The sequence below is a fragment of the Macadamia integrifolia genome, unplaced genomic scaffold (assembly GCF_013358625.1).
Source record: "Macadamia integrifolia cultivar HAES 741 unplaced genomic scaffold, SCU_Mint_v3 scaffold381, whole genome shotgun sequence".
NCBI classification, from domain to species: Eukaryota; Viridiplantae; Streptophyta; class Magnoliopsida; order Proteales; family Proteaceae; genus Macadamia; species Macadamia integrifolia.
In genome coordinates this window covers 190,250-212,718 of record NW_024869847.1, presented here as the reverse complement: position 1 = coordinate 212,718, position 22,469 = coordinate 190,250, and the positions used below count along the sequence as shown (strand labels likewise).

The window sequence follows — 22,469 nt, the reverse complement described above, 5'->3', positions numbered from 1 at the left end:
CATATTGTTTGAATTTAAACGTTTACAATGCGTACTATCCGTTTGCAGTTTTTTCCGTTTTTACCATATTTGACCATATTTTTTACCATATCCGCTCACGTTTTGATCTGTTTAAAACACACCCATAACGAACAATGTTTTTTTGCCATTCCCGTTTTAACTAACAAAGGTTTGGATCAGTCAATATTACCCTTACATTTCATTAAGATTAGGTTTTCTTACAATTTTACCCCTGATATTAATATGAATCCCAGATCGGCCAAGTATTGGGATCACTGTCTGTCAATATCAATGCAATATGGCCAATTCGATACTAATAACTAAAACTAAGATTATGACACTAATAAATAAGGTATTTTTTTTTGGTGAAGATATGAAAAGTTAGCCAAATGCCTAAAATAGGATGTAAATTGAATATGAAACCGAACTAAAAACAAATAAGAAATTAAATACAAAACCAAAATGGAATCGAATAAACGTTGTCTTCGGAGAATTACTAATAATTACTATATAATTGTGAACATTGGTTTTCACCCCCCAAAAAATAAAAGTGTGAACAGACGTGTTGCCACTCATAATTCTAATGACAAGAACACTGCACACCAGATCCTCATGTAAACCCTGTTGGTATAAGTAAGGGTATGTTCAGTTCTTCATGTTCTGAAAAAGGGAAATAAAATCCTTTGTTTATTGATTCAATGTGATTACATCTTAACATGAAAAAAATAAAAATAATTTAATCATATGGTTTCAAGGTGCCATCACATCTTCAAGAAAAAAGAAAAAAATGAGATATTGGAGTAAATCAGTGGTGGATCGTATATGTTCTTCAAGAAAAAACGATGGAAGCTGACCATAAAGTATACCAGAGGGAGAAGAAGCTTATCATACAGTAAACCAGAGGGAGAAGAATTACATAATGTGTGACCATTCCACCAAGAAATGACTTCCCTTCCTGGGTGAAGGATAGAGAGTGCATGGCAGGGTGACATCATGAAAATGGCTTCACTTGCTTTGTTTGTTTAATGTAAAAATTTACATATAAATGTGAAAATTTTGGAGGAGCAAAATTTTACATATTGATAAATTTTCCAGTGCTTGTTTTTTGTAAGTAAAATAAGATGTGAACTTTTACCAAAATTTTAAAAAAATGTGAAATATCGTTATAAGATTTTTCCAAGACACTATGTTTCTTTGAGGCGTTTCATCAAACGCCTTGATGCAGATATCCATGATACCATTATTGACCAAAATATTAGTTTTAAATTTAACTTAAATTCTGAGAAATGCAATAACAAATCGTTATTATTTCTTGGAGGCATTTAATCGAATGCTTAGGTTATGCTTAGGTTTCACCTCTCTAACAGCTCCTCTTAAGTCTCCATTGACTTCCATCAATTGATTTGTGTCCCAACAAATAAGCAAAAGATCGAAAAGGCCAATAAGGCAATAATGAAACACAACAAGAAAAGAAAAAGTGAAGGAAAAGAATGATAAACAGAAAAGCAGAGCACACAAAGAAAGCAAAGGGAGAAGAAAAAGCAAAAGAAAATGTTCAATGGAAGGTCAAAAATATATACGGGTCATTATAGATATAGAGGTCGTTCGGGAAAGAAATTAGGAACCGATTCTCTAAAAAGAGTTGTTTGAATCAATCAACAATGGCTTCCGAAGAAGGGTCGCAGACCATAAGCCTGAAGGTTCATATTGACAAGGAGAAAAACAGAGTAGTAATGGCTGAAGCTGACGGTGACTTTGTGGACATTCTTTTAAGCTTCTTGACTTTGCCCATGGGAACCATAGTGAGACTCATCAACAAACAACCACAGCCAGCCACTATTGGGTCCTTGACCACCCTATACAAAGAGGTGGAGAATCTTGAGAAGCAGCAGCTTCTGCAGACTCAGTTATGCAAGTCCATGCTACTTCATCCAAGAAATCCTTCTGAAAATGTGTGCAGGAAAGTGAAACTGAATGTTGATGATTCAGAGCCCACCAAGTACTATATTTGTGCTAATTGGAAGTGTAGCCGAAGGGAGAGTGGTGGTTTGTATACTACTTTCAAGAATCTTAAATGCAAATGCGGAAAAATGATGGACAATGATGACATACGGATGCAAATAGAAGATGAGACTGCAAGACTTGAAGGAGATGGAGGAGTGTTTGTTTGTAGAACGAACAAGTTCATGGTAACCGATGATTTGCAGGTAGATCCCATTTCTACAGCTACTATCTTGACACTGTTGCGCAAACTAGAGCTCAAAGACATGAGTTCACTCCAAGAGACCACATTGATTATTGGCCCAGAGGAGGTACGATTTTCACCTTTGCAATGGGTTTTCTACATTTCAATTGGTTAAAGATTCAATTTTCAAGCTTTTGTGTTCGTCTTCAATCAAGCCCAATGTAAAAATTGGGCAATTTAATGACCAAAATCTATAGTTATGACCCTCGATCCTCACCATGAGTTAAGAGAAACTTTCTCCTTTCTTTTACTTCTTGTATTTGTCTTATGGATCTTTGCTTCTTGGGCTATTCTTAAGGGAAAAAAATTGCTGCTACCCAGATTGCAGGGGGCTTCAGAGGGTTTTAGGAAGAATACTTACATGTATTCCTAATTGGGTTCTTGACTTCTTGCCTTAGTTGGGGCTTGAATTTCAGTATCTTTATTTGTCTTGCTTGGCATTGTGCTTTCTGTTTTGAAATTTGCTGAAGGCCTTAATTGGCACATTTTGTAAATCTCTTGTCTGTTTGTTGGAAAATTGAAGAATGAAGACTTATAAACAGAATCTTTACTTTTTCTGTGATAGTTTTGGGTTGTGGATCCTATAAATCAGCTATTCACTGTTTCAAGTATTATCATGAGTACAGTATTAGGTACCTCCATCAGAATCTTTTGTATGAATCTCAACTTACTGTAAATTTGTATCTGATGTTTTCCATGTCTTCATTTATAGATTCTGAAATTGCTCAAGGGAATTTTATTTTCCAAGACACCTCTGACAGATGTGTTTCTTAGAAAGCAAGAGTTTACAGCTGAAGGTTTAAAATTTGAGATGGGAGATCCGTTGCAGTCTTCCTTGAGCTCTGAAGGAGGTATGACTTTGAAGTTAATGATGAGCAAGTCAATGAACAAAGTATTATATGTTGAAGCTGGGGAAGACTTGGTTGAATTTCTTCTCAGCTTCCTTACCTTCCCTCTTGGATCCATTTTACAACTCTTGGGTGGGAATTCATCACTGGGATCCATGGACAATTTGTATAAAAGCGTGCAACATTCAGGAGTTACGAGAGATGATAGTCTAAGGAACCTGCTGCTGCAACCCATGGTCTGCCGTGGTTTTACTTGTAGGAGAAACCCACTAGGAGTAAAAGAATCTCAACAGCCTCCTCCTTCCTTGTGGTGTAGAAGTTATGCAAATGGCCGAATGGCTAACCCTTACACTGGCTACTTGACTACTAAGAAGCCTAATTTAAAGAGTGGTGATCGTCTTTCACTTTTAGACTTTGTAAATCCCAAGTCTCCAACAAGTGAAACAGCAGGTCAAGGAGGATTTCTCAAGGGACCGGCCACATTCATTATAACAGACAATTTGGTTTTCACTCCATTAGCTTCTTTCTGGAGTCTCTCCTTTCTTAAAAGCATGGAATTGCCCCTGGATGACTTGGTGTTTCGTATGGTTAAAGTGGGCACAGTGGAGGTGAGTTGTTAAAATTTTTGTAAATTGTGATATGCATCATAGATAATCTGGTAGAACCATTGAATTACTATTCCTATCCTATGGTGAAAATCCATAGGTTGCCTTGAATTCAGAACCATATGGTCTGGTCTGGTCATGGTGAAGGTTGGTAAGGTATATGTCCTGCTGAACTGTTCCCCTGCATTTCATACACCTCCATTAATGAATTTTTACATGTTCAACCCACTAAATTGTGTAACAGATCCCATAGATACCAATTAATTGATTTACAAGGGCTATTAATCACACTTCTTAAATCAATGTTACTTTTGTGATGCAGGCCTTGAGGCTATTGAAGGCTTCTCTCTCGTCCAACTCAGTATTCACTGATGCCTTGGTTGAGTTTGGCTTAAAGATTTCCAAGCAAGAAAGTAAAACTCAATAAGGACACCATCCGAGAGAGTGGATCAAGTTCGCGTACAAGAATGTACGAGAACGATCCTAGTCTGTGGATATGGAATCAATTTTCTCTCTCTTCATTTAATAGATTCTATATCCACGGATCAAGAGTGTATGAGAAAAAACCCTAGCGTTCAGTCAGTGACCTTTGTAAGGGTCGTTTAATGTAGTTAACTTTATCATAAGACTTAGTCTACTTGTGTTTGTCACTGAATGTTCCCTTTATAGCTAGAACATCATCATACTTGTCTATAGCATTTTTTATTTTTTATTTATTTAATTTGGTGGTAAGAATTTGTTATTATGTTGATCCAACATATTATGTATATAGAAAGATAATCAACTGTTCCTCATTGTGCTCAAATGAAGGTTTATATTAGATTGTTTCCACTGGTTGATCCACAACATCACTACTGGTTTGTTTAGATTTTACTGAAATCTCATTTACTTCAACATTTCTTGTGCATGTATATGTTATAAAAATTAGGCAATATTCTATGACACAGGTTATCTCATATATTTGAGGAATATTGCATGGGTTGATGAATGCTGCTCATTCCAATAATGATAAACCATGGTAGCCCTAACCTTCATTCACCACCTATGGATTTTTATCTTCAACTGTCGAAAATATTTCAAAAATAAATAAATCAAAAGAAAGCAAACCTTGTTCCGTGGATAATCTGCAAAGGATCCCAACAACATTTTTTTTTTTACTAACGACGGGTATCCATGCCTTCGTCCTGACTAGTCTTGCAGGCCCATACTAACCTCACAACCACATTGACCGGGTCATACCGGGGTTGAATGAGAACCATTCAATTTTCACTGAAAGCAATGAAGAGCACTAAACACCCCGTAAGAGTGGCCCAAGGTGCGCCCAGTGAGAATCAAACTTAGGATGTCCGAGTTTACAACTTGTACCAAGTTAGGATGAAAACTTGGAAACGGTGAGATCAAGTGGTTCCATGGTTATTCTCCTTGAGTCCTTGGACGCTGCTTATGACACAACAGGGTAAGTGCATATTGGCCTCTAAGATAAAAATATCCCGCAGTTGTTGGCATTTTAATGATTTCATTTCATTGCGTAAACATTTTACAGATGTATCTTGTTATGGAACTAGCAAAATAACGTAGTAGAAACGGCAATTTCCTGATTGAAACAGTGTAACAGAACTTATGTAAGTGAAAGCATTTGTGTAGCCACATGCTAATCTGGTTTTAACTTTTGAATGATCCTTGTGACTGAGTTCTCTTTAAGTGAGTAGTGGCGTAGTGCTACCACCTTAGTTCAAACTGTGGCTATGACTTGTGATGGCTGCATGATGGTTATCATTATTTCAATTTTATATTCTTGGTGGGACATTTTACCGATCTTCTAGACGGATCCAATACTTTATCGTATTCTTGGGTGTCATAGCAACGGAATACAAGACATTATATTCCAACAACTAATTTAAAATAAAATAAAATCTGAAGTCCTTAAATTTGTTTTTTTATGGGTGCAAAGTAAGAAGAAGAGAGGGTGCCCCAAATACCTATAACTCTCTACATCATACCACCTATTTTTTTTATGTGGAATTATTGCTTTAATTCCATATGGAACAGTTGTTGGTGTACTATGTTTTGTATTCTATTAAAGTTTAATCCAGAGTGTATGAATCTTTTATTTGAAGGTAGTTTTATACTTTTTTATATTAGGATAGTTTTGCTATATATTTGTAGTAAGAGTTTCTTTCTCTGTAATATAAACAATACTGAGAGGTACAAAGACAGATATTAAAACTTTATTCTCTAGTAAAACAGGATTTTACCAAGGATGTAGATAATCTTATCAAAACTCATAAATATATGTGTATTATTTGTTCTTATTTTCATTATTTTCTGCATACTTTGAAGGTTGTGTCTCTACAACACCAGTAATAGAAAGATACTAGGCTCTGTGTGGGAGGGGAGATTGTTGGTAATCGATATGTATCCGATAGAGTTTTTTTCAACGTAAATACACCAACCAATCAATCAAAACCAGCAAATGCCTTCAAAGTAAGCAAAAGACAGTAAAAGCAAAAGAGGATAAAGTCGTGAAAAAAAAGGGAAGCGTTCCAGATTGGTCCACACTCCACAGTATGCCGCAAAAGATGAAGAATACACCAACAAAAGAGAGAAAAAGCAAAAGAAATCGTTACTTGAAGGGGGCTGGGTCTTTATAGTTATAGAGGTCAGGAAAGAAATTAGGAACGAATTCTCTCAAAGAGTTGCTTGAATCAATCAACAATGGCTTCCCAAGGATCAAAGACTATCTCCCTGAAGGTTCTGGTGGACAAGAAGACCAACAAGGTAGTAATGGCTGAAACTAGTAGTGACTTTGTGGACATTCTTTTCAGCTTCTTGACTTTACCCATGGGAACCATAGTGAGACTCCTCAGAGAACAACCACAGCCCGCCACTATTGGGTCCATGGCCAGTCTATACAAAGAGGTGGAAAATCTTGACGAGCAGCAGCTTCTGCAGACTCAGACATGCAAGTCCATGCTACTTCATCCAAGGAATCATTCTGAAAATATGTGCAGGAAACTGAAACTGAATGTTGATGATACAGAGCCCATCGAGTATTATATTTGTGCTGATAGGGATTGCAGCCGAAGGGGGACTGGTGGTTTGTATACTACTTTCAAGAATGTCAGATGCAATTGCAGGAAAATGATGGACAAGGAGATACGCAGGGAAAAAGAAGATGAGGGTGCAAGACCTGCAGGAGATGGAGGAGTGTTTGTTTGTGGAACGAACAAGTTCATGGTGACAGACGATTTGCAGGTAGAGCCCATTTCTACAGATACCATCTTGACACAGTTGCACAAACTAGGGCTCAAAGACATGAGTTCACTCCAAGAGACCACATTGAGTATTTGCTCAGAGGAGGTACGATTTTCACCTTTCAATGGGTTTTTCTACCTTTTAATTCATTAGAGATTCAATTTTGAACCTGCTATGTTCATCTTCAATTAAGCCCCATATAAAATTGGAGTGTAGAAAGAGGACTGTAATTTAATGCCGAAAAAAAAATCTGTAAAAAAAGGTAGCAGTGTATAATAATTTCTTATTTACCAAAAATAAAAAAAGTGTAATAATTTCCTACATTATTTATTTCCATGCATTTTACATTTAAACAAATAGAACCTTAAAACCATGTCTTAATTCTCTACCCTCTCATATGTTTTTTTTCTTTTCCATTTTATTAGAAGTCATTTTTTTTAGGATTGAGTTTCTCTTCACACAATGAATAGATTCTGTCATTTTGATGAGGTTGGATGGGACTCTATGGATCCGTTTCCATCATTCATTCTCACTTCGGCTCCGTTTGATTGCAAGAGGAATTAAAAGGAAGCGAAGTGAAATTTTCATACCTAAAAAAGAAACGTTTGTAATCATTATCCCATGTGATTATATCACTGGTTCCAAATAATTCTATATTTGGTTATTAAATTTCACTTTACTTTTCATCCAAGACCCATTATTATAAAATGTAAAATGTATCCTTACTTAATATGGTGTGAAATTTTTAGTCCTTTATACAATCACTTGGATTATGATTACAGAAGTTTCATTTTTAAGTTTGAAATTTTCACTTCCCTTCCCTTCCCTTTAAATTCCCCTTGCAACCAAACATAGCCTTCACTTCTTCTGGTTGAAATTCCACACACATCCGACTTCATAAAAAAAGAGATATAGTTATGAATTATCCCTCGATCCTCACCATGAGTGAAGAGAAACTTTCTCCATTTTTTTTTCTGGTATAGAACTTTCTCCTTCTAAATATGGTACTACATATTTAATTGATACACCCCCCCTCAAGTTGAGGATTCGAAGGGGCGCAGGTGGGGTGGATGCTCTGATGGGTTTGGATGATGGTCCCTGAGATGGGGGGCAGTGAGAGGATGAAACTGATGCCCAAGGGGTAAAAGAGGGCTGGAAGCATGGTGCAGGACCTAGGATAGAGAGAAGATTGGTGACAAACGGGTAAAGAGGATTCATTGTATTGAACATAACAGGAAATGTAGCTATGATTGGTGGCTAAATCCATGCAACGACAACCCATGTGAGAGGGGCTGTAACCAAGGAAGACCCATAGAGAGGATCTAAATCGCATTTTGTGGTTGTTAAACAGACGAAGAAATGGGAAGCATAGACAACCAAATGTGCAAAGAAAAGTATAGTCAAGTAGCTTGTTATGAACAGACTGGAATGGGTAGATATCTTTAGTAACCTTGGAGGGTATACGATTGATTAAGTAGATAGTTGTCTTTAAGGCAAAGTGCCAGTATTGCTTACAGACCGAATTGTGACCAAGGAGGGTAAGACCCGTTTCAAGTATGTGATGGTGACATCGTTCAATTGACCCTTGTTGTTCATGGGTGTGAGGACAAGCTAAATGATGATTGACGCCAACTGCTCAGAAAACAAGGGTAGGATACATTATTCACCACCCCAATCTGTTTAAATGGATTCAATTTTTCGATTGAATTAGCACTCAACTAAAGCCTTAAATTTCTGAAATGAAGAGGAAACCTCAGAGCGTAGGCCAAAGGGATAATATCAGATATATTTGGTGCAAAGCGAACAAGCTACGGGACTGAGTTTCATGTAAAGACAAGAAACCTTAATTTCTATGCATTGTAGGGTTATACATAGTAAGAAAGAGTTGATATTACCCAAGTTGGTAACTGAGAATATATATATATATATATATATATATAAACCATCAGAATATGGTAACTACATATTCAGTTGATACTACCCAAGTTGCAAGGGGGCTTCAAAGGGTTTTTGGAAGACTACTTACATGTTTTCCTAGTTGGGTTCTTGACTTCTTGCCTTATTTTGGACTTGACTTTTCAGTATCTTTATTTGTCTTGCTTCGCATTGTGCTTTCTCTTTTGGACCTTGCTGAAGGCCTTAATTGGCACATTTTATGCATCTCTTTCTGTCCTTATATATAAGGAATAGTTGGAAAATTGAAGAATGAGACTTATAAACGCCTTTAAGGTCTTGTTCACTATTTAGTTTCTTTTACTGTGATAGTTTGGGTTGGGGTTCCTATGAATCAGCTATTCATATGAGTACACCAGGTTCCTCCATCACAATTTTTTGTGTTGTGTATAGAACATACCTCAATCTTAACTTACTGTAAATCTGTTTCTGTTGTCTTCCATGTCTTCATTTACAGATTTTGAAACTTCTCAAGGGAATTTTATTTTCCAAGGCACCTCTGACAGATGTATTTCTTAAAAAGCAAGGATTTACATCTGATGGTTTAAAATTTGAGATGGGAGATCCATTGAAGTCTTCCTTGAGCTGTGAAGGAAGTATGACTTTGAAGTTAATGATGAGTAAGTCAATGAAGAAAGTATTATATGCTGAAGCCGGGGAAGACATGGTTGACTTTCTTCTCAGCTTCCTTACCTTCCCTCTTGGATCCATTTTGCAACTCTTGGGTGGGAATTCATCACTGGGATCCATGGACAATTTGTACAAAAGCGTGGGACGTTCAGTAGTTATAGGAGCTGATAGTCTAAGGAACCTGCTGCTGCAACCTGTGCTCTGCCGTGGTTTTGGTTGTAGTAGCAACCCACTGGGACTAAAAGAATCTGAACAGCCTCCTCCTTCCTTGTGGTGTACAATTTATTCTGTTTACGATTACCCTGATTACCTGACTACTGAGGAGCCTAATTTTGGTTGGCCTTCACAATTACATTTTGTAAATCCCAAGTCTCCAACAAGTGAAACAGCTGGTCAAGGAGGATTTATCAAGGGACCGGGGACATTCTTCATAACAGACAATTTGGTTTTCACTCCACAGGCTTCTTTCTGGAGTCTCTCCTTTCTTAAAAGCATGGAGCTTCCCCTAGATGATTTGGAGGTTCGTATAGTTAAAGTGGGCACGGTGGAGGTGAGTGGTTAAAATTTTTGAAATTATGATATGCATAATAAATAACCAGGTAGAACCAGGGAATTACTATTCCTATCAAATGGTGAAAATGCATAGGTTGCGTTGAATTCAGAACCATGTTGTTAGGTCATGGTGAAGGTTGGTAAGGTATATGTCCTGCCGAACCGCTCCCTTGCATTCATACACCTCTGTTAACGGATTTTTACTTCTTCAATGCACTCATTGTGTAATAGAGCCCATAGATGCTAATTAATTGTTATATAGGACTATTAATCTCGTTTCTTAACTCAATGTTACTTTTGTGATGCAGGCCTTGAGGCTATTGAAGGCTTCTCTCTTGTCCAACTCGGTATTCACCGATGCCTTGGTTAACTTTGGCTTAAAGATTCCCAAGCAAGAAAAGTAAACCTTGATAAGGACATCGCCGGACATAAATAGCCTATAGTTCAGTCGGTGAGCTTTGTAAGGGTTATTTAAATTTAAATTGATTAACTTGCTCACAAGACTTAGACTTGTGTTTGTCACCGAACGTTCTTTATAGCTAACACATCATACTTGGTAAATACATCACATTTGTGTGGACTGCATTCCAATCTGGTTTTGACTTGTGAATGATCCTAGTGACTTAGTCTCCTCAAATGGGTAGTGGCGTAGTGCTACCACTTTAGTTCAAACAGAACTTATGTAAATGAATGGCATTTGTGTAGACCGCATGCCAATCTGTTTTTGACTTCTGAATGATTCCCCTGAATTATGTAAGATGAGGGTGGCTGACACTCCCTTTTAACCCTCAGCTTCCTTTTGGTGATCAGGGTATGGTACTCAATAGTTACTCCTATTGGGTTTCCCTTTGATAAAAAAAGACCAAGGGGGGAGGGGGAGAAGACTGTTAAGAAGTTTAAGGTAGAGAAATGTATCTGTGGATAAACAGATGGAACCAAGAGGAGAAAGAGAAATACTACCTTCGATGGATATGCTTCTTCATTATAATGAACTGCAACTCTGAGTTTTCAGTGAATCAATTTGCCTTAGATCAGTCTGAAAATGACTAATGCATTTGAATAAAGATTACAGAGCAAGTGAGCAAGATGTTTGTCACACATGTTATTTTGATTGTAGTCTATAAAACACCTCCTTAAACAGAATCCATACAAGGATTGCAATGAGTTTCAACTTGGTTGACATCAGCTTTCACATGAAGGCCTTAAAGATGCCCCTATTGTTGCTATGACTTGTGATGGCTGCATGATGGTGTAAAAACGCAACCCTAAAACGATGCAGAAGATAATGGAAAAATAAGAACAAGCAATGCACACAGATTTACGAGGTTCGGCAAGATTGCCTACGTCCTCGGTGAGATGAGATCCTACTTCACTATCAATGGAAAATAGGGTTACATTGCTCGTCCCTCACACCTCTGAGTATTGCTTGCATTACAGAGAAAGAAACCCTCGCTACAAATATTTAGCGAAAAAACCCTAATGCAGAAAATACACAATTACCCTCAAATAAAAAATTCGAGCCCCCTACACCCCTGATATGCCGGGGGGCTTCATGCGCCCTTTCAATCCCGCGGCTCGCTAACCAGCTAGTGGGGCCGTCGTCCTGCCTGTCGAGGTGCAACACCAATACTCCTTGGATTAAACTTTGACGGAATACAAGACATCGTACACCAACAATCTTCACCTTGGCTTGAATTCTGTCAAACCTCTTGTAAAGAAAATCTATAAACGTCTTCATCCCCGTATCTCATAAGAGGTACAAACCCGCACCTATTTGGTGTGTCCCTCATCTTCAACAGTGAGTAATATTAATCAAGTCCAAACAAGACTCAAACTTCTTTGTAGTAACTGGCTTGGTAAACATATCTGCTAGATTGAAATCTGTATGAATATTTCTTAAGTGAATACTGCCCTCTGACACAAGCTCCCTAGTCTTGTGAAATCTCACATCAATATGCTTTGTCCTTGTATGAAATACCTCATTCTTTGCAAGATGTATGGCACTCTGACTGTCACAATGTAACACTATACCTCCTTGCTCCAACCCCAACTCACGAACCAGTCTAGCCAACCAGACTCCTTCTTTAGCAGCCTCAATTGCTGCCATATACTCTGCCTCTGTAGTGAACAATGCAATTGTAGACTGAAGCATCACCCTCCATGATATAAGTCGACCAGTCAATATAAATACATACCCTGTAGTAGACCTCCTCTTGTCTAAATCACCAGTATAGTCGGAATCAACATAACCTATCAATTCTGTGGAACTTCCCTTGCCACTGAACATAACACATAGATCTTTAGTCTTGCTCAAATATTTGAAGATCCACTTAATTGCATTACAATGCTCCTTCCCTGGATTACTCATTTATCTGCTAACAACACTGACTGCATGAGACAAATATGGCCTACTACAAACTATAGCATATATGAGACTCCCAACTGCGCTAGCATAAGGGACCTGAGACATCTGCTCCACCTCCTCATGTGTTGTAGGGTATTCTCTTTCAGATAACTTGAAGTCGCTAGCTAACAGAGTGCTAACCGGCTTAGCCTTTTCCATATTGAAACGTTCTAGCACATTTTCAATATACCTCTTCTGAGTTACCCAAAATTTACCTGCATTTCTATCTCTAAGGATTTCCATGCCAAGGATCTTCTTAGCAGCACCAAGATCTTTCATCTCAAATTCAGCACTCAATAAAGACTTCAAAGAGACTATATCATGTTTGTTCTTTGCAACAATGAGCATATCATCAACATAAAGCATCAACAAAATAATGGAATTATCACTTTGACACTTTATAATAAACACAACTATTATACTCACTTCTTGTGTTGCCAATCTTCATCATGTGGGAATCAAAGCGCTTGTACCACTGCCTAGGAGATTGCATAAGATCATAAAGCGACTTCTTTAGCAGACAAATATGATCTTTCTTTCCATGCACCTTGAAACCTTTAGGCTGCTTCATGTAAATTGGTTCCTCCAAATCACCATGAAGAAATGCAGTCTTCACATCAAGATGTTTAAGCTCTAAATCATACATGGCCACCAAAGCAAGTAGTACCCTGATTGAAGTGTGTTTCACCACTGGAGAGAATATTTCATTGTAGTCTATCCCCTCCTTTTGTGCATAGCCCTTGGCTACAAATCTGGCCTTATACCTTTCACGCTCCTTTTCAGATGCTGTCTCTTTCTTACCAAAGACCTATTTACACCCAATGATTTTTCTTCCTTTGGGCTTTTCCATAATCTCTCAAGTCTTGTTCTTCTGCAGAGACTCTATTTCCTCCATCATAGATGACATCCATTTATCATGTTGTGCATCACTCAAAGCATCATGGTAGGAAGATAGATCACATGTACCTACAGTGAGGGCATAGGCAACCATGTCCTCAAACTCGTATCTCACAGGTGCTTTGTGAGTACGCTTCCCTTTACCCTTTGCTTCAGTATAGGGAACTTCTACTGTTTCCTGTTGTCCTAGTAAGTCACTGGATGACTCATTTTCTCTTGTTGTTTCTGACTCACCTAACTCCACTAGCACAGTAAAACCTTCTTTATTTTCACCAACTGTTTGTGAATTACATTTTGACTTCACCATATGAGACTCATCAAACACAACGTCCCTGCTAACCATAACTTTCTGTAAACTTAGATCCCACAACTTGAATCCCTTTACGCCTTTCTTAAAACCAAGAAAGATGCACTGCTTAGACAGAGTCTAATTTGGAACGTTGCTCACTCTCAACGTGTGCATAGGCTGGACAACCAAATATTTTTAGAATAGAATAATCTACTATTTTTCCTGTCTATACCTCCTCGGGAATTTTATAATCAATCGTCTTTGATGGAGCCCTGTTGATGAGGAAACATGCCATATTCACTGCTTCTATCCAAAATCTCTTGCTCAACCCTGCATTTAGCCTCATACTCCGAGCTCTTTCTAGAAATGATCTGTTCATCATTTTAGCTACATCATTTTGCTGTGGTGTCTTTGGAACCGTGAAGTGACGTGTAATCCCTTCAGCTTTACACAATTCTAGAAACGGCTTATACGTGTGCTCCCCTCCATTATCTGTTCTTAAGTACTTAATTTTCTTTCATGTCTTCCTTTCTACCTCAACCTTTCATTCCTTAAATTTAGTGAACACCTCACTTTTATGCTTCTTGAAGTAGATTCAGACTTTCCTTGAGTAATCATCAACAAAGGTCACGAAGTATTCTGTCCCACCTTTAGATTTTGTTGTTGAAGGACCCTATGCATCGTTATGTACATAATCAAGCACCCCTTTACTCTTATGTTTTACAGTTTTAAAACTAACCTTGCACCATTTCCAGAACACACAATACTTATAGAAGTTCAGTTTACAAGTTTTCACTCCTTTCAATAGTTTTCTTTTGTGAAGCTTCATCAATCCTCTTTCTCCCATATGCCCTAACCGCATATGCCACAGACATGTATCATCTGTATCAAATCCTTCATCTGTAGTCACAGATGCTCCACCTGTAACAATGCTCCCTATGAGTCTATATAAGTTTCCTGTTAGTTGTCCCTTCATGACAACCATAATACCCTTAATAACTTTGAAAACTCCACCTTCCGCTATGTACTTGCAGCCATTTGAGTCAAGTGTCCCCAAAGATACTAAGTTTTTCCTTAATTCTGGTACATATCTCACATCTGCTAAAGTTATTACTATCCCATCAAACATCTTGATTTTGATAGTGCTTATCCCTTACAAAAAAAAAAAAAAAAGATAGTACCTATCCCAATGGTCTTGCATATAGCATCATTCCCCATTAGGGCAGACCCACCATTATATGGTTGATATATATCGAACCAATCCTTATGTGGACATATGTGATATGAACATCCAGAATCTAAAATCCAAGAATCAGAAGATTGATTCTTATCTGATGATATAGAGAATACATCTCCATCATCTCCATCTAAACTGTCAGCCACGCTAACTTCCTCAAATGTCTTATCTACACCTTTCTTCTTCAATTCTGCCTTCCTCTTCAAGCACTCTCTCTTCAGATGACCTTCCTTCTTGCAATACTAACAAGAGACATTTTTCTTTGTCCCTTTTGATTTCGATCGACTCTTCCCAGATCCCTTCTGATTTGATCTCCCTTTTTCCTGCTTCTTATCACCTCCAAAAAGACATTCTCCTTGAGATTTCTACTACTGATCTTTTCCCTTGTATCATTGGACATGAGGGCAACCGTAACTTCATCCATCTCAAGGGTCTCCTTCCTATACAAGAGAGTCGTTATCAGGTGATCATATGATTCTGGGAGTGATGACAGCAACAGTAATGCCTTGTCTTCATCCTCGATCTTAACCTCCAGGTTTGTAAGTTTACTTACGATCTGATTGAACATGTTAAGATGCTCTAATAGATCCGTACATTCCTCCATCTGTAGAGAATACAATTGTTTTTTTATTAACAACTTGTTCGTTAAGGACTTCATCATGTAGATGATTTCAAGTTTCGCCCATAACTGCGGTGCAGATTCGATACCCACAACATATTATAAGGCATCATCAGAAAGATTCAATCGAATAGCACTTACCGCATTTTCCTCCATCTCCTCCCAATCTTCGTCAGTACTTTTTGCAGGTTACTTCGACTTCCCCAACAACGTTTTCGCCAAACCCTGTTGTATCAGAAGATCCTTCATCCTTTGACGCCAGAGAGTGAAATTGTTCTTCTCATTGAACCACTCAATATCATACTTGACATTTGATCCCTTCCCTGCCATTGTGATAGTAAACCCTAGAAAACAGAAACCTAGAGATTTGATACCAATTTGTAGAAACGTAACCCTAAAACAATGTAGAATATAATGGAAAGACAAAAATAAGAAATGCACACAGATTTACAAGGTTCAGCAAGATTGCCTACGTCCCCGATGAGATGAGATCCTGCTTCACTATCAATGGAGAATAGGGTTAGAGCGTTCGTCCTTCACACCTCTCAATATTGCTTGCATTACAGAGAAAGAAACCCTCGCTACAAATATATAGCGAAAAAATCCTAATCCAAAAAATACACAATTACCCTCAAATAAAAAAATTCGAGCCCCCTACACCCCTGCTATGCAGGGGGGCCTCCTGCCCCCTTGCAACCCCCACGGCCCGCTAACCGGCTAGCGGGACCGCCGTCCTGCTTGTCAAGGTGCTGCACCAGTACTCCCTGGATTAAACTCTGACGGAATGCAAGACATCGTACACCAACAGATGGTTATCATCATTTCAATTTCATTGTAATTTTATTTTGCTTTATAAGTTGATGATTAAGAAACACCATAAGTATGTCTTCTTATGGAGATATGTTAGCCTTTCGCTATTAGTAAGCACTGACTGATATTCTTTGAGTTCATCCAGTGGGTTAGCAGTACATGAAGTAAGATCTACTAAATAAACATTTAAAGTTTGAAGGTTGTAATGCTATGACATTTACAACAAACATGCGATTCCACTCCAAATTTTATCAAGCAAGTTAAACCACCAACAGAACAAAAAACTTCACCCTTCACCTGCACATGTCCTGAATCTATGTTGTTCCTGATGTCTCTTTTACACTGAATCAAGGCATGAAGGTTCCCAAAACTTCCTCATAATTTGTTCTCTTATAGTCCACTGCCTGCACTAATTTCTCCCTATGGCTTAGTAAGCATTTGAAACAAAAAGAAGCTGAACATAAAAATATTTTGAATCTATGTTTGTGCAGCATACCTGCTCAATCACTTCTTCGGGACTTGCCCATCTCCACTCTGAGAACTCAGTGTCTGCCTCACCACTTTCTAAGTTGACCTCACTGTCATCTCTAGATAATTTCATGAGAAACCTGCAAATTTTACATTGCACATGTAATGTTTCAAGTTGAGTAGATGGTGCAGCAATTTGTGCTTAACTTATTTCCCCCTAGATAAGACTAATGCAAATTTATGGTAAGTTTCAGAGATGAATATACATCTTATCATTCAAAATTATTTCAAATGTGGCAAGGATCCATCTACCTTTCCTGTATCACACTTGATTGCCAGGAGTTCACTTAACAAACATTCAAGAAATTCACTCTGGCAACATACTTTTGACCTCAAGCAGGAAAGACTATGGATGCATACATAAGAGATCAGAAGTAAGGAAGCAGGTGAATAAAGAACCTAAAGCTAAATCCAATTTCCCACTAAGTTGTAACCTTTTAGTATTATAATCATTTCATTCCTCGAAAACAAAGCTGCAATTTTAGTTAAGTTTACCGCACCATTTTGTTGCTTGCCCATGCCATTCACCTCCCCACAAGCGATTAACTTTGACCTTTACAGCAGGAGGGAAGTCATATGTCAACCAATGAGGAACCTGCTGATACACAATTTCCAATCATAAGTATGAAAGCCCAATAATAATTTTACACAGCATACTTGTTAAACTAGACTGAGCAAAGTTATTACTCACATTTAACTCATTAAACAGTAACAGGAGATCACTCCATGCTGGAATTGACACAAATTTCAGAAATATGATTGAGAAAATTCCTTCAAACTGTTGCATATAAGTGTTATCCATTGCAAGATAAACACGTAATAACCCATGACATATATGAATTTCCCTTATCTGCCTTCTTGATTCTTGCGTTTAAATGATTTTTAGCAATGGAGGACATAAGATTTGAAATCAATGATAAAGGAAAAAGCTTTCCACTGGGAGATAAAACAAACATGGAGAGAAGTTGACAATCCTGCCAATTTTCTAGCTTCTTCTTTTGTAATCAAAACAATAGCTTTCTGTTTTATCACCAATTACTTACCATGTAATCCAAGTTTGGCAATAATGACACTAAAAGTTGTAAACCTTCCATGGTTCTAATACCAATTTGTATCTATATTGGCTCAGGCAAACATTTCACATGTCATGAATATGTAAAAATCCAAACTGAAAAAGGGAAATCAGATAAACAGGTTCCACTAGTTGCTCTAAAGTCGACAAATGTACCACCAAGAGACAAGAAGTAGTTATCAGTACTGTGCTGATATATTTCAGAAAGCAGATGCCAATACGGACAATAATTGTTGTCTTCTGTAAGTCTTTAAAGCTGTATTGCTTGAACACAAATGCCTTTTTCTTGAAAGCTCCATTTATTGTTCTTATTATTTTCTCTGAATTGAATAAGCTAAGATCTTCATCAAATTTACTTGGCACTTAGTTGAGCACAGGGGTATATAATTCAAAATCATATGAGAAGTAATCTGCATTATGGAAACGTTTGCTCTACTGACCTCTGCAACGATTTCAGCTGACACTATTCCAGTTTCTTCTTGTAGTTGTCTAATAGCTGCAGACCTCGGTTCTTCACCATCTTCAATAGCACCCTACATTGAGATTTTTAAGGCAGATTACAATCAATTAGCTCCAAATTATATAATTTGCATGGTGGTATACTAAGATGCAAATGGATACAGAAACAACTGACTCTATCAATTGCAGATCATGAAATTTAAATAAATGGTGATATAAATATATACAAATCTAATAATAGATATACACAAAAACACAATTAATTTGACTACGCTTCACTCCAGATACTTGGGGTCAGCCAAACAAATCCTGTCCAGCTATTTCACTTTATGTAGGCCACACTGTCTAATTAGATATTCAATTTTATTTTATTTTATTTTTTGTAAAAATTTTAAACATAAAGCATGACAGCCAAATACCTGAACATGCTTGGTATACCTGTACATAATTACAACATTGGAAGCTGATACTGCAAGGATTCTTCCAGGATATGAGTTTCTCAACCCAAGTCATAACATGTGTCATTATACTATTAAACCTAGTTTACTTCTTTTTTTTTTCCGTAAAAATAAACAAATTCCATACTCTAAAGAGCTGACAGATAGAAACTTCATAAATATCAAAATTTTCATTCAAATTGGGAAGAGAGAAGTAATGAACAGGATACATGGCTTAAATAAACTAGAAAGCATGTATCCCTGTTCATCACTTCAGTGTTTATCCATGTATGTCATCTTAGGTAAAAGCTACTTTCATACATTAGCATCTTACAAAATAATACCATACACTACACAGTTCTTTTTTTTTTTTTTTGGTAGAATACACAATACATTAGTGACACTTTGGATAGTTTTACATTACATTTGACCATTAAATGGAATATAATGTGATTTAACTTTATTTTTCAAGCTACCTTAGCCACAGGTACTTACTTGCCTATGTGACAAGTGACCAGGCAAGAACCTTCTACCCCAGTGGTCATGAATCTTTGACAGTTTATGCATTTGCAGATAATTGTCTTCATAAATATAAGTTACTTTTGTCTATGTCTGTGAATGTATGTTTTAAAACAAGCAATAGATCTATCACCTGAGGCATCTGCCATGCTCCAGGAACATTCAATCTTGAAGCCACAAATACCTGCAGGTAAAGCCAACAGAATCATAATTTTACAGGTTGAACAGCAGATTTCATTCAATAACAGTTGTATAAGTGTGGAAAGAGAAACAAAAGGATCAGTATTTCAATGAAAAATCACGTTAAAACTCTGCAGGATACTTATCTAAAATGCTGCATCAGATGCTTTATCATTTTGTTATTTGAAGACATTAATAATACAGAAAACAATTTGATATGTCAGTCCCCTGCTTCATAGGATTCTCTCCCAACAGGGATTCACACACACTGTGGAAAGAAAAGTCGCAACAAACTCTATAGATTAAAGCAAATCAGTGACTGTAAGGTGGTGGGTAGCTAAAATGCATGCAAGCAAGTAACAGATAGAGATGCAGGGGGAGGAAGGGAGTCTATAAAAGGTCAAACAAAATGTGAGCCTACAATTTGTACTGAGATCTCCATAAGCTCAATATGTACTGCAGAATTATTATTCTTGGCCATTATTATGTGTTCCTCAAAGAAAAATACAACCTAGATGGCAGACCTCGGCACCTCAGCACAACAGTAAAATTGCTCCCCTATGACCTACTGGCCACGGGTTCCACGGTTTCAGTAAACAGCCTCTCTGCAAAGCAAGGGTGAGGCTATGTGTACATTATAACCCTCGCCATGGAGCCTTGTGCACTGGGTACACCCTTTTTTTCTATTCTAAGCAACTTAGTTTCAGTCGACAAGACAGGTCAGTTAAACATGCTCTTATAACATAGATTTGGTGCTAAATCCATAATATACATCCAAATTCACCATAAATACCAAAATACAATCTAGATACGGTTCTTATGTTCTTTTCCCTTTGCTGCCAGATGAGATCCACTGAGATTCATTTCTCTATTTTTTTCCTTTTTCTAATCTTTCCAAATCAAGATTCAAACTGAAAATAAACACAACTCAATCCATCACCGGACACAATCTAGTCAAATTCTCAACTTGTTCCCGGAATTTCAGAACAACCGATGAGAAAGCACTTAAAATCAAAGAAGCAAGAGTGGAAACAGATTCTACAAACTAAAACACAGGAACTGAAACTTTAGGTTTTTCTGAAATCTACGGAAACCTTATTCCTGCTAAGCGAATTGGAATCAAATTATCAAATAGCGAAGAACAGAGTCTGCTAAATTTAGCAGAGGATGGAAGCGCACCTGGTTTTCAGAGTTGATGAGACAGATTCCAACGTTAGGACGATAACCAGAGGGAAGACCCTCCATGGCTGATTCAACCCGAAGTGTACGATCCCTACTCCTCTCATACAATCCTTAATTCCTTATTATTAAGAAGGGAATGTGTTATCTATCTGATGACGACGACTGGGGAGGAAAGGGGGAAGGAAAGGAACAGTACAAACGAGGTGCAGGTTACGTTCCTTAACCTGTGCACTAACCAAAACGGCATATCTTCCGGGCAATTAGGAACAAAGGAAAAGGCCATTTTGTGAGAGTTCATTGATGATGGGAGCTCGGCGTATGTTAGCAACAAGATATGGCGTTGACTTTTTTAGCTTTTGAAGAAAGGAGGAAAAGTCAGGAGTGACAGTAAAGACTGAGGCCTCGGATCCCACATGTATTGATTTTGTGTAGGGCCCACCAGGATTTTAATGATTACTGATACTCTTGATAGTGACATACGTGGGGTTCAATACTCATTGAGTGTGGGCCCCAAGTGACGGTTTTGTTTGCCTTGTAATGGACTTGAGGACTACAAAGGGATGGTTTTGGACCTTCAATTGGGCCCGTTATTTTAGGATATCTTTGTGGATGGTTGATTTAATAGAGTCAAGATTGTACGATTCAGTCAAACTTTGGTGCTTGGGGGAGTGGAAAAACGTCGACCACCACTAAAAGTGGTTGACGTTATCAACTTTATCCATCCATTGATTGAAGGAGAGTGGTTTACACTATACATTGGGATTCGATCTTCTATGTCTCTACGTGCAGATCGGTTTTTCCTCAATCTACGGTGAAGAGGAATTCCACCACCTGATGGTCATCGTTGACTTTGAATGAGTGTTAAGAAAGTGTGGACCAGGAGGGCATTTTTGGACCTTCAAGTCGTAGATAGAGGATGAAGATCATTATACGTATGGGTGCTAACGCATGTCTCATTACATGATTACATCATTGGTGGTGAAGAGATTTCTCTTCACTGGTCTTGAACTGAGATCACATATCATGCCAGTTTCCTGTTTCACCCTAGCTTCGCCTAAAAGAAATCCCATAGCTGACATTACTTGGCATGGCCAGAGTCCATCCAACTTTAGGTTTGGATTCAGAGGTTGGGGTCTGGATCCACAAGACATGGATATGAACTAATAGAATGATGCATTTGTAGTCACCAAAATGGTGAATTGAGAAGTTGTGTCTTGTCTCATATCCAAAGTTATTGAAAGTAAGGGTTTTTATAAAAGGTTGGGTATGCTACGGGTATACCGTATGCTAAAGGCATATCATATGCTAGCACCTACTGTGTCTATCTCTCTCTTCTCCTTTTTAAAATGATCGTCATATCCTTTCTTAAAAATACCCCATCATGTGCCCCCATTGATGCTTTCTACTAGCTTACCATACCCCAGCAGCATGCCTATTCCTCTCCCTAAAAAAATATTGGGATTAAAAAGAGGTTTTAAAATAATCTAAAGTGATTTGCCATTATTTTAAAATACACATTTTTTTTTTTAAAGTAGACATTTGAAATGACAAGTTCTACACTCGCTGAAAAAAATATATTTACTATAATGGGAAAAAATTAAGGTTACGACTTTTTTTTCCTCGACCTTTAGACAACAAGAGTTCCCCCCTCCCCCCTCCCACCTCCCACCTCCCACCTCCCACCTCCCAAAACAAAAAGGGAACTTCAGAATGACACCTCTATTGGTGTATTTATAATGTAACACTCT

At 37.7% G+C, this 22,469-nt stretch overlaps 3 protein-coding genes across 5 annotated transcripts; 2 read left to right on the top strand and 1 right to left on the bottom strand.

The window, feature by feature from the left end:
* The first annotated feature begins 1,418 nt into the window (after positions 1 to 1,418).
* Positions 1,419 to 4,529, top strand: LOC122068390. Its single transcript, XM_042632240.1, has 3 exons — positions 1,419 to 2,312; positions 2,958 to 3,701; positions 4,021 to 4,529. The coding sequence occupies exons 1-3, from the start codon at positions 1,662 to 1,664 to the stop codon at positions 4,123 to 4,125; spliced, it is 1,500 nt and encodes a 499-aa protein (XP_042488174.1). The 5' UTR covers positions 1,419 to 1,661; the 3' UTR covers positions 4,126 to 4,529.
* A 1,789-nt stretch (positions 4,530 to 6,318) lies between these two features.
* On the top strand, positions 6,319 to 10,827 carry LOC122068387. The gene is made up of 3 exons (XM_042632234.1): positions 6,319 to 7,058; positions 9,364 to 10,086; positions 10,397 to 10,827. Exons 1-3 carry the CDS (start codon positions 6,414 to 6,416, stop codon positions 10,490 to 10,492), a joined length of 1,464 nt encoding a protein of 487 aa, XP_042488168.1. The 5' UTR covers positions 6,319 to 6,413; the 3' UTR covers positions 10,493 to 10,827.
* A 5,622-nt stretch (positions 10,828 to 16,449) lies between these two features.
* On the bottom strand, positions 16,450 to 20,991 carry LOC122068389 (nudix hydrolase 25-like). Of its 3 annotated transcripts, none has more exons than XM_042632238.1 (6): positions 20,719 to 20,991; positions 19,493 to 19,543; positions 18,385 to 18,477; positions 17,373 to 17,467; positions 16,841 to 16,952; positions 16,450 to 16,764 (listed from the first exon to the last, which is right to left on the bottom strand). In XM_042632238.1, exons 1-6 carry the CDS (start codon positions 20,782 to 20,784, stop codon positions 16,735 to 16,737), a joined length of 447 nt encoding a protein of 148 aa, XP_042488172.1. In that variant the 5' UTR covers positions 20,785 to 20,991; the 3' UTR covers positions 16,450 to 16,734. The 3 variants fall into 3 exon arrangements, with proteins under 3 accessions (XP_042488172.1, XP_042488170.1, XP_042488171.1); XM_042632236.1 differs by having other exon boundaries at positions 16,450 to 16,753; XM_042632237.1 differs by having other exon boundaries at positions 16,505 to 16,748; positions 20,719 to 20,989.
* Between the last annotated feature and the right edge of the window lie 1,478 nt (positions 20,992 to 22,469).

What these genes read in the sequence shown, in the direction of transcription:
- LOC122068387 (XM_042632234.1), top strand. Translation starts at nt 6,414, where the DNA reads ATGGCTTCCCAAGGATCAAAGACTATCTCCCTGAAGGTTCTGGTGGAC. An exon ending in TGAGTATTTGCTCAGAGGAG is followed by an intron (nt 7,059 to 9,363) that starts GTACGATTTTCA and finishes CTTCATTTACAG; the next exon opens with ATTTTGAAACTTCTCAAGGG. An exon ending in TTAAAGTGGGCACGGTGGAG is followed by an intron (nt 10,087 to 10,396) that starts GTGAGTGGTTAA and finishes TTTGTGATGCAG; the next exon opens with GCCTTGAGGCTATTGAAGGC.
- LOC122068390 (XM_042632240.1), top strand. Translation starts at nt 1,662, where the DNA reads ATGGCTTCCGAAGAAGGGTCGCAGACCATAAGCCTGAAGGTTCATATT. An exon ending in TGATTATTGGCCCAGAGGAG is followed by an intron (nt 2,313 to 2,957) that starts GTACGATTTTCA and finishes CTTCATTTATAG; the next exon opens with ATTCTGAAATTGCTCAAGGG. An exon ending in TTAAAGTGGGCACAGTGGAG is followed by an intron (nt 3,702 to 4,020) that starts GTGAGTTGTTAA and finishes TTTGTGATGCAG; the next exon opens with GCCTTGAGGCTATTGAAGGC.
- LOC122068389 (XM_042632236.1), bottom strand. Translation starts at nt 20,784, where the DNA reads ATGGAGGGTCTTCCCTCTGGTTATCGTCCTAACGTTGGAATCTGTCTC. An exon ending in GAGCATGGCAGATGCCTCAG is followed by an intron (nt 18,478 to 19,492) that starts GTGATAGATCTA and finishes ATCTCAATGTAG; the next exon opens with GGTGCTATTGAAGATGGTGA. An exon ending in CATGGGCAAGCAACAAAATG is followed by an intron (nt 16,953 to 17,372) that starts GTGCGGTAAACT and finishes TAAAATTTGCAG; the next exon opens with GTTTCTCATGAAATTATCTA.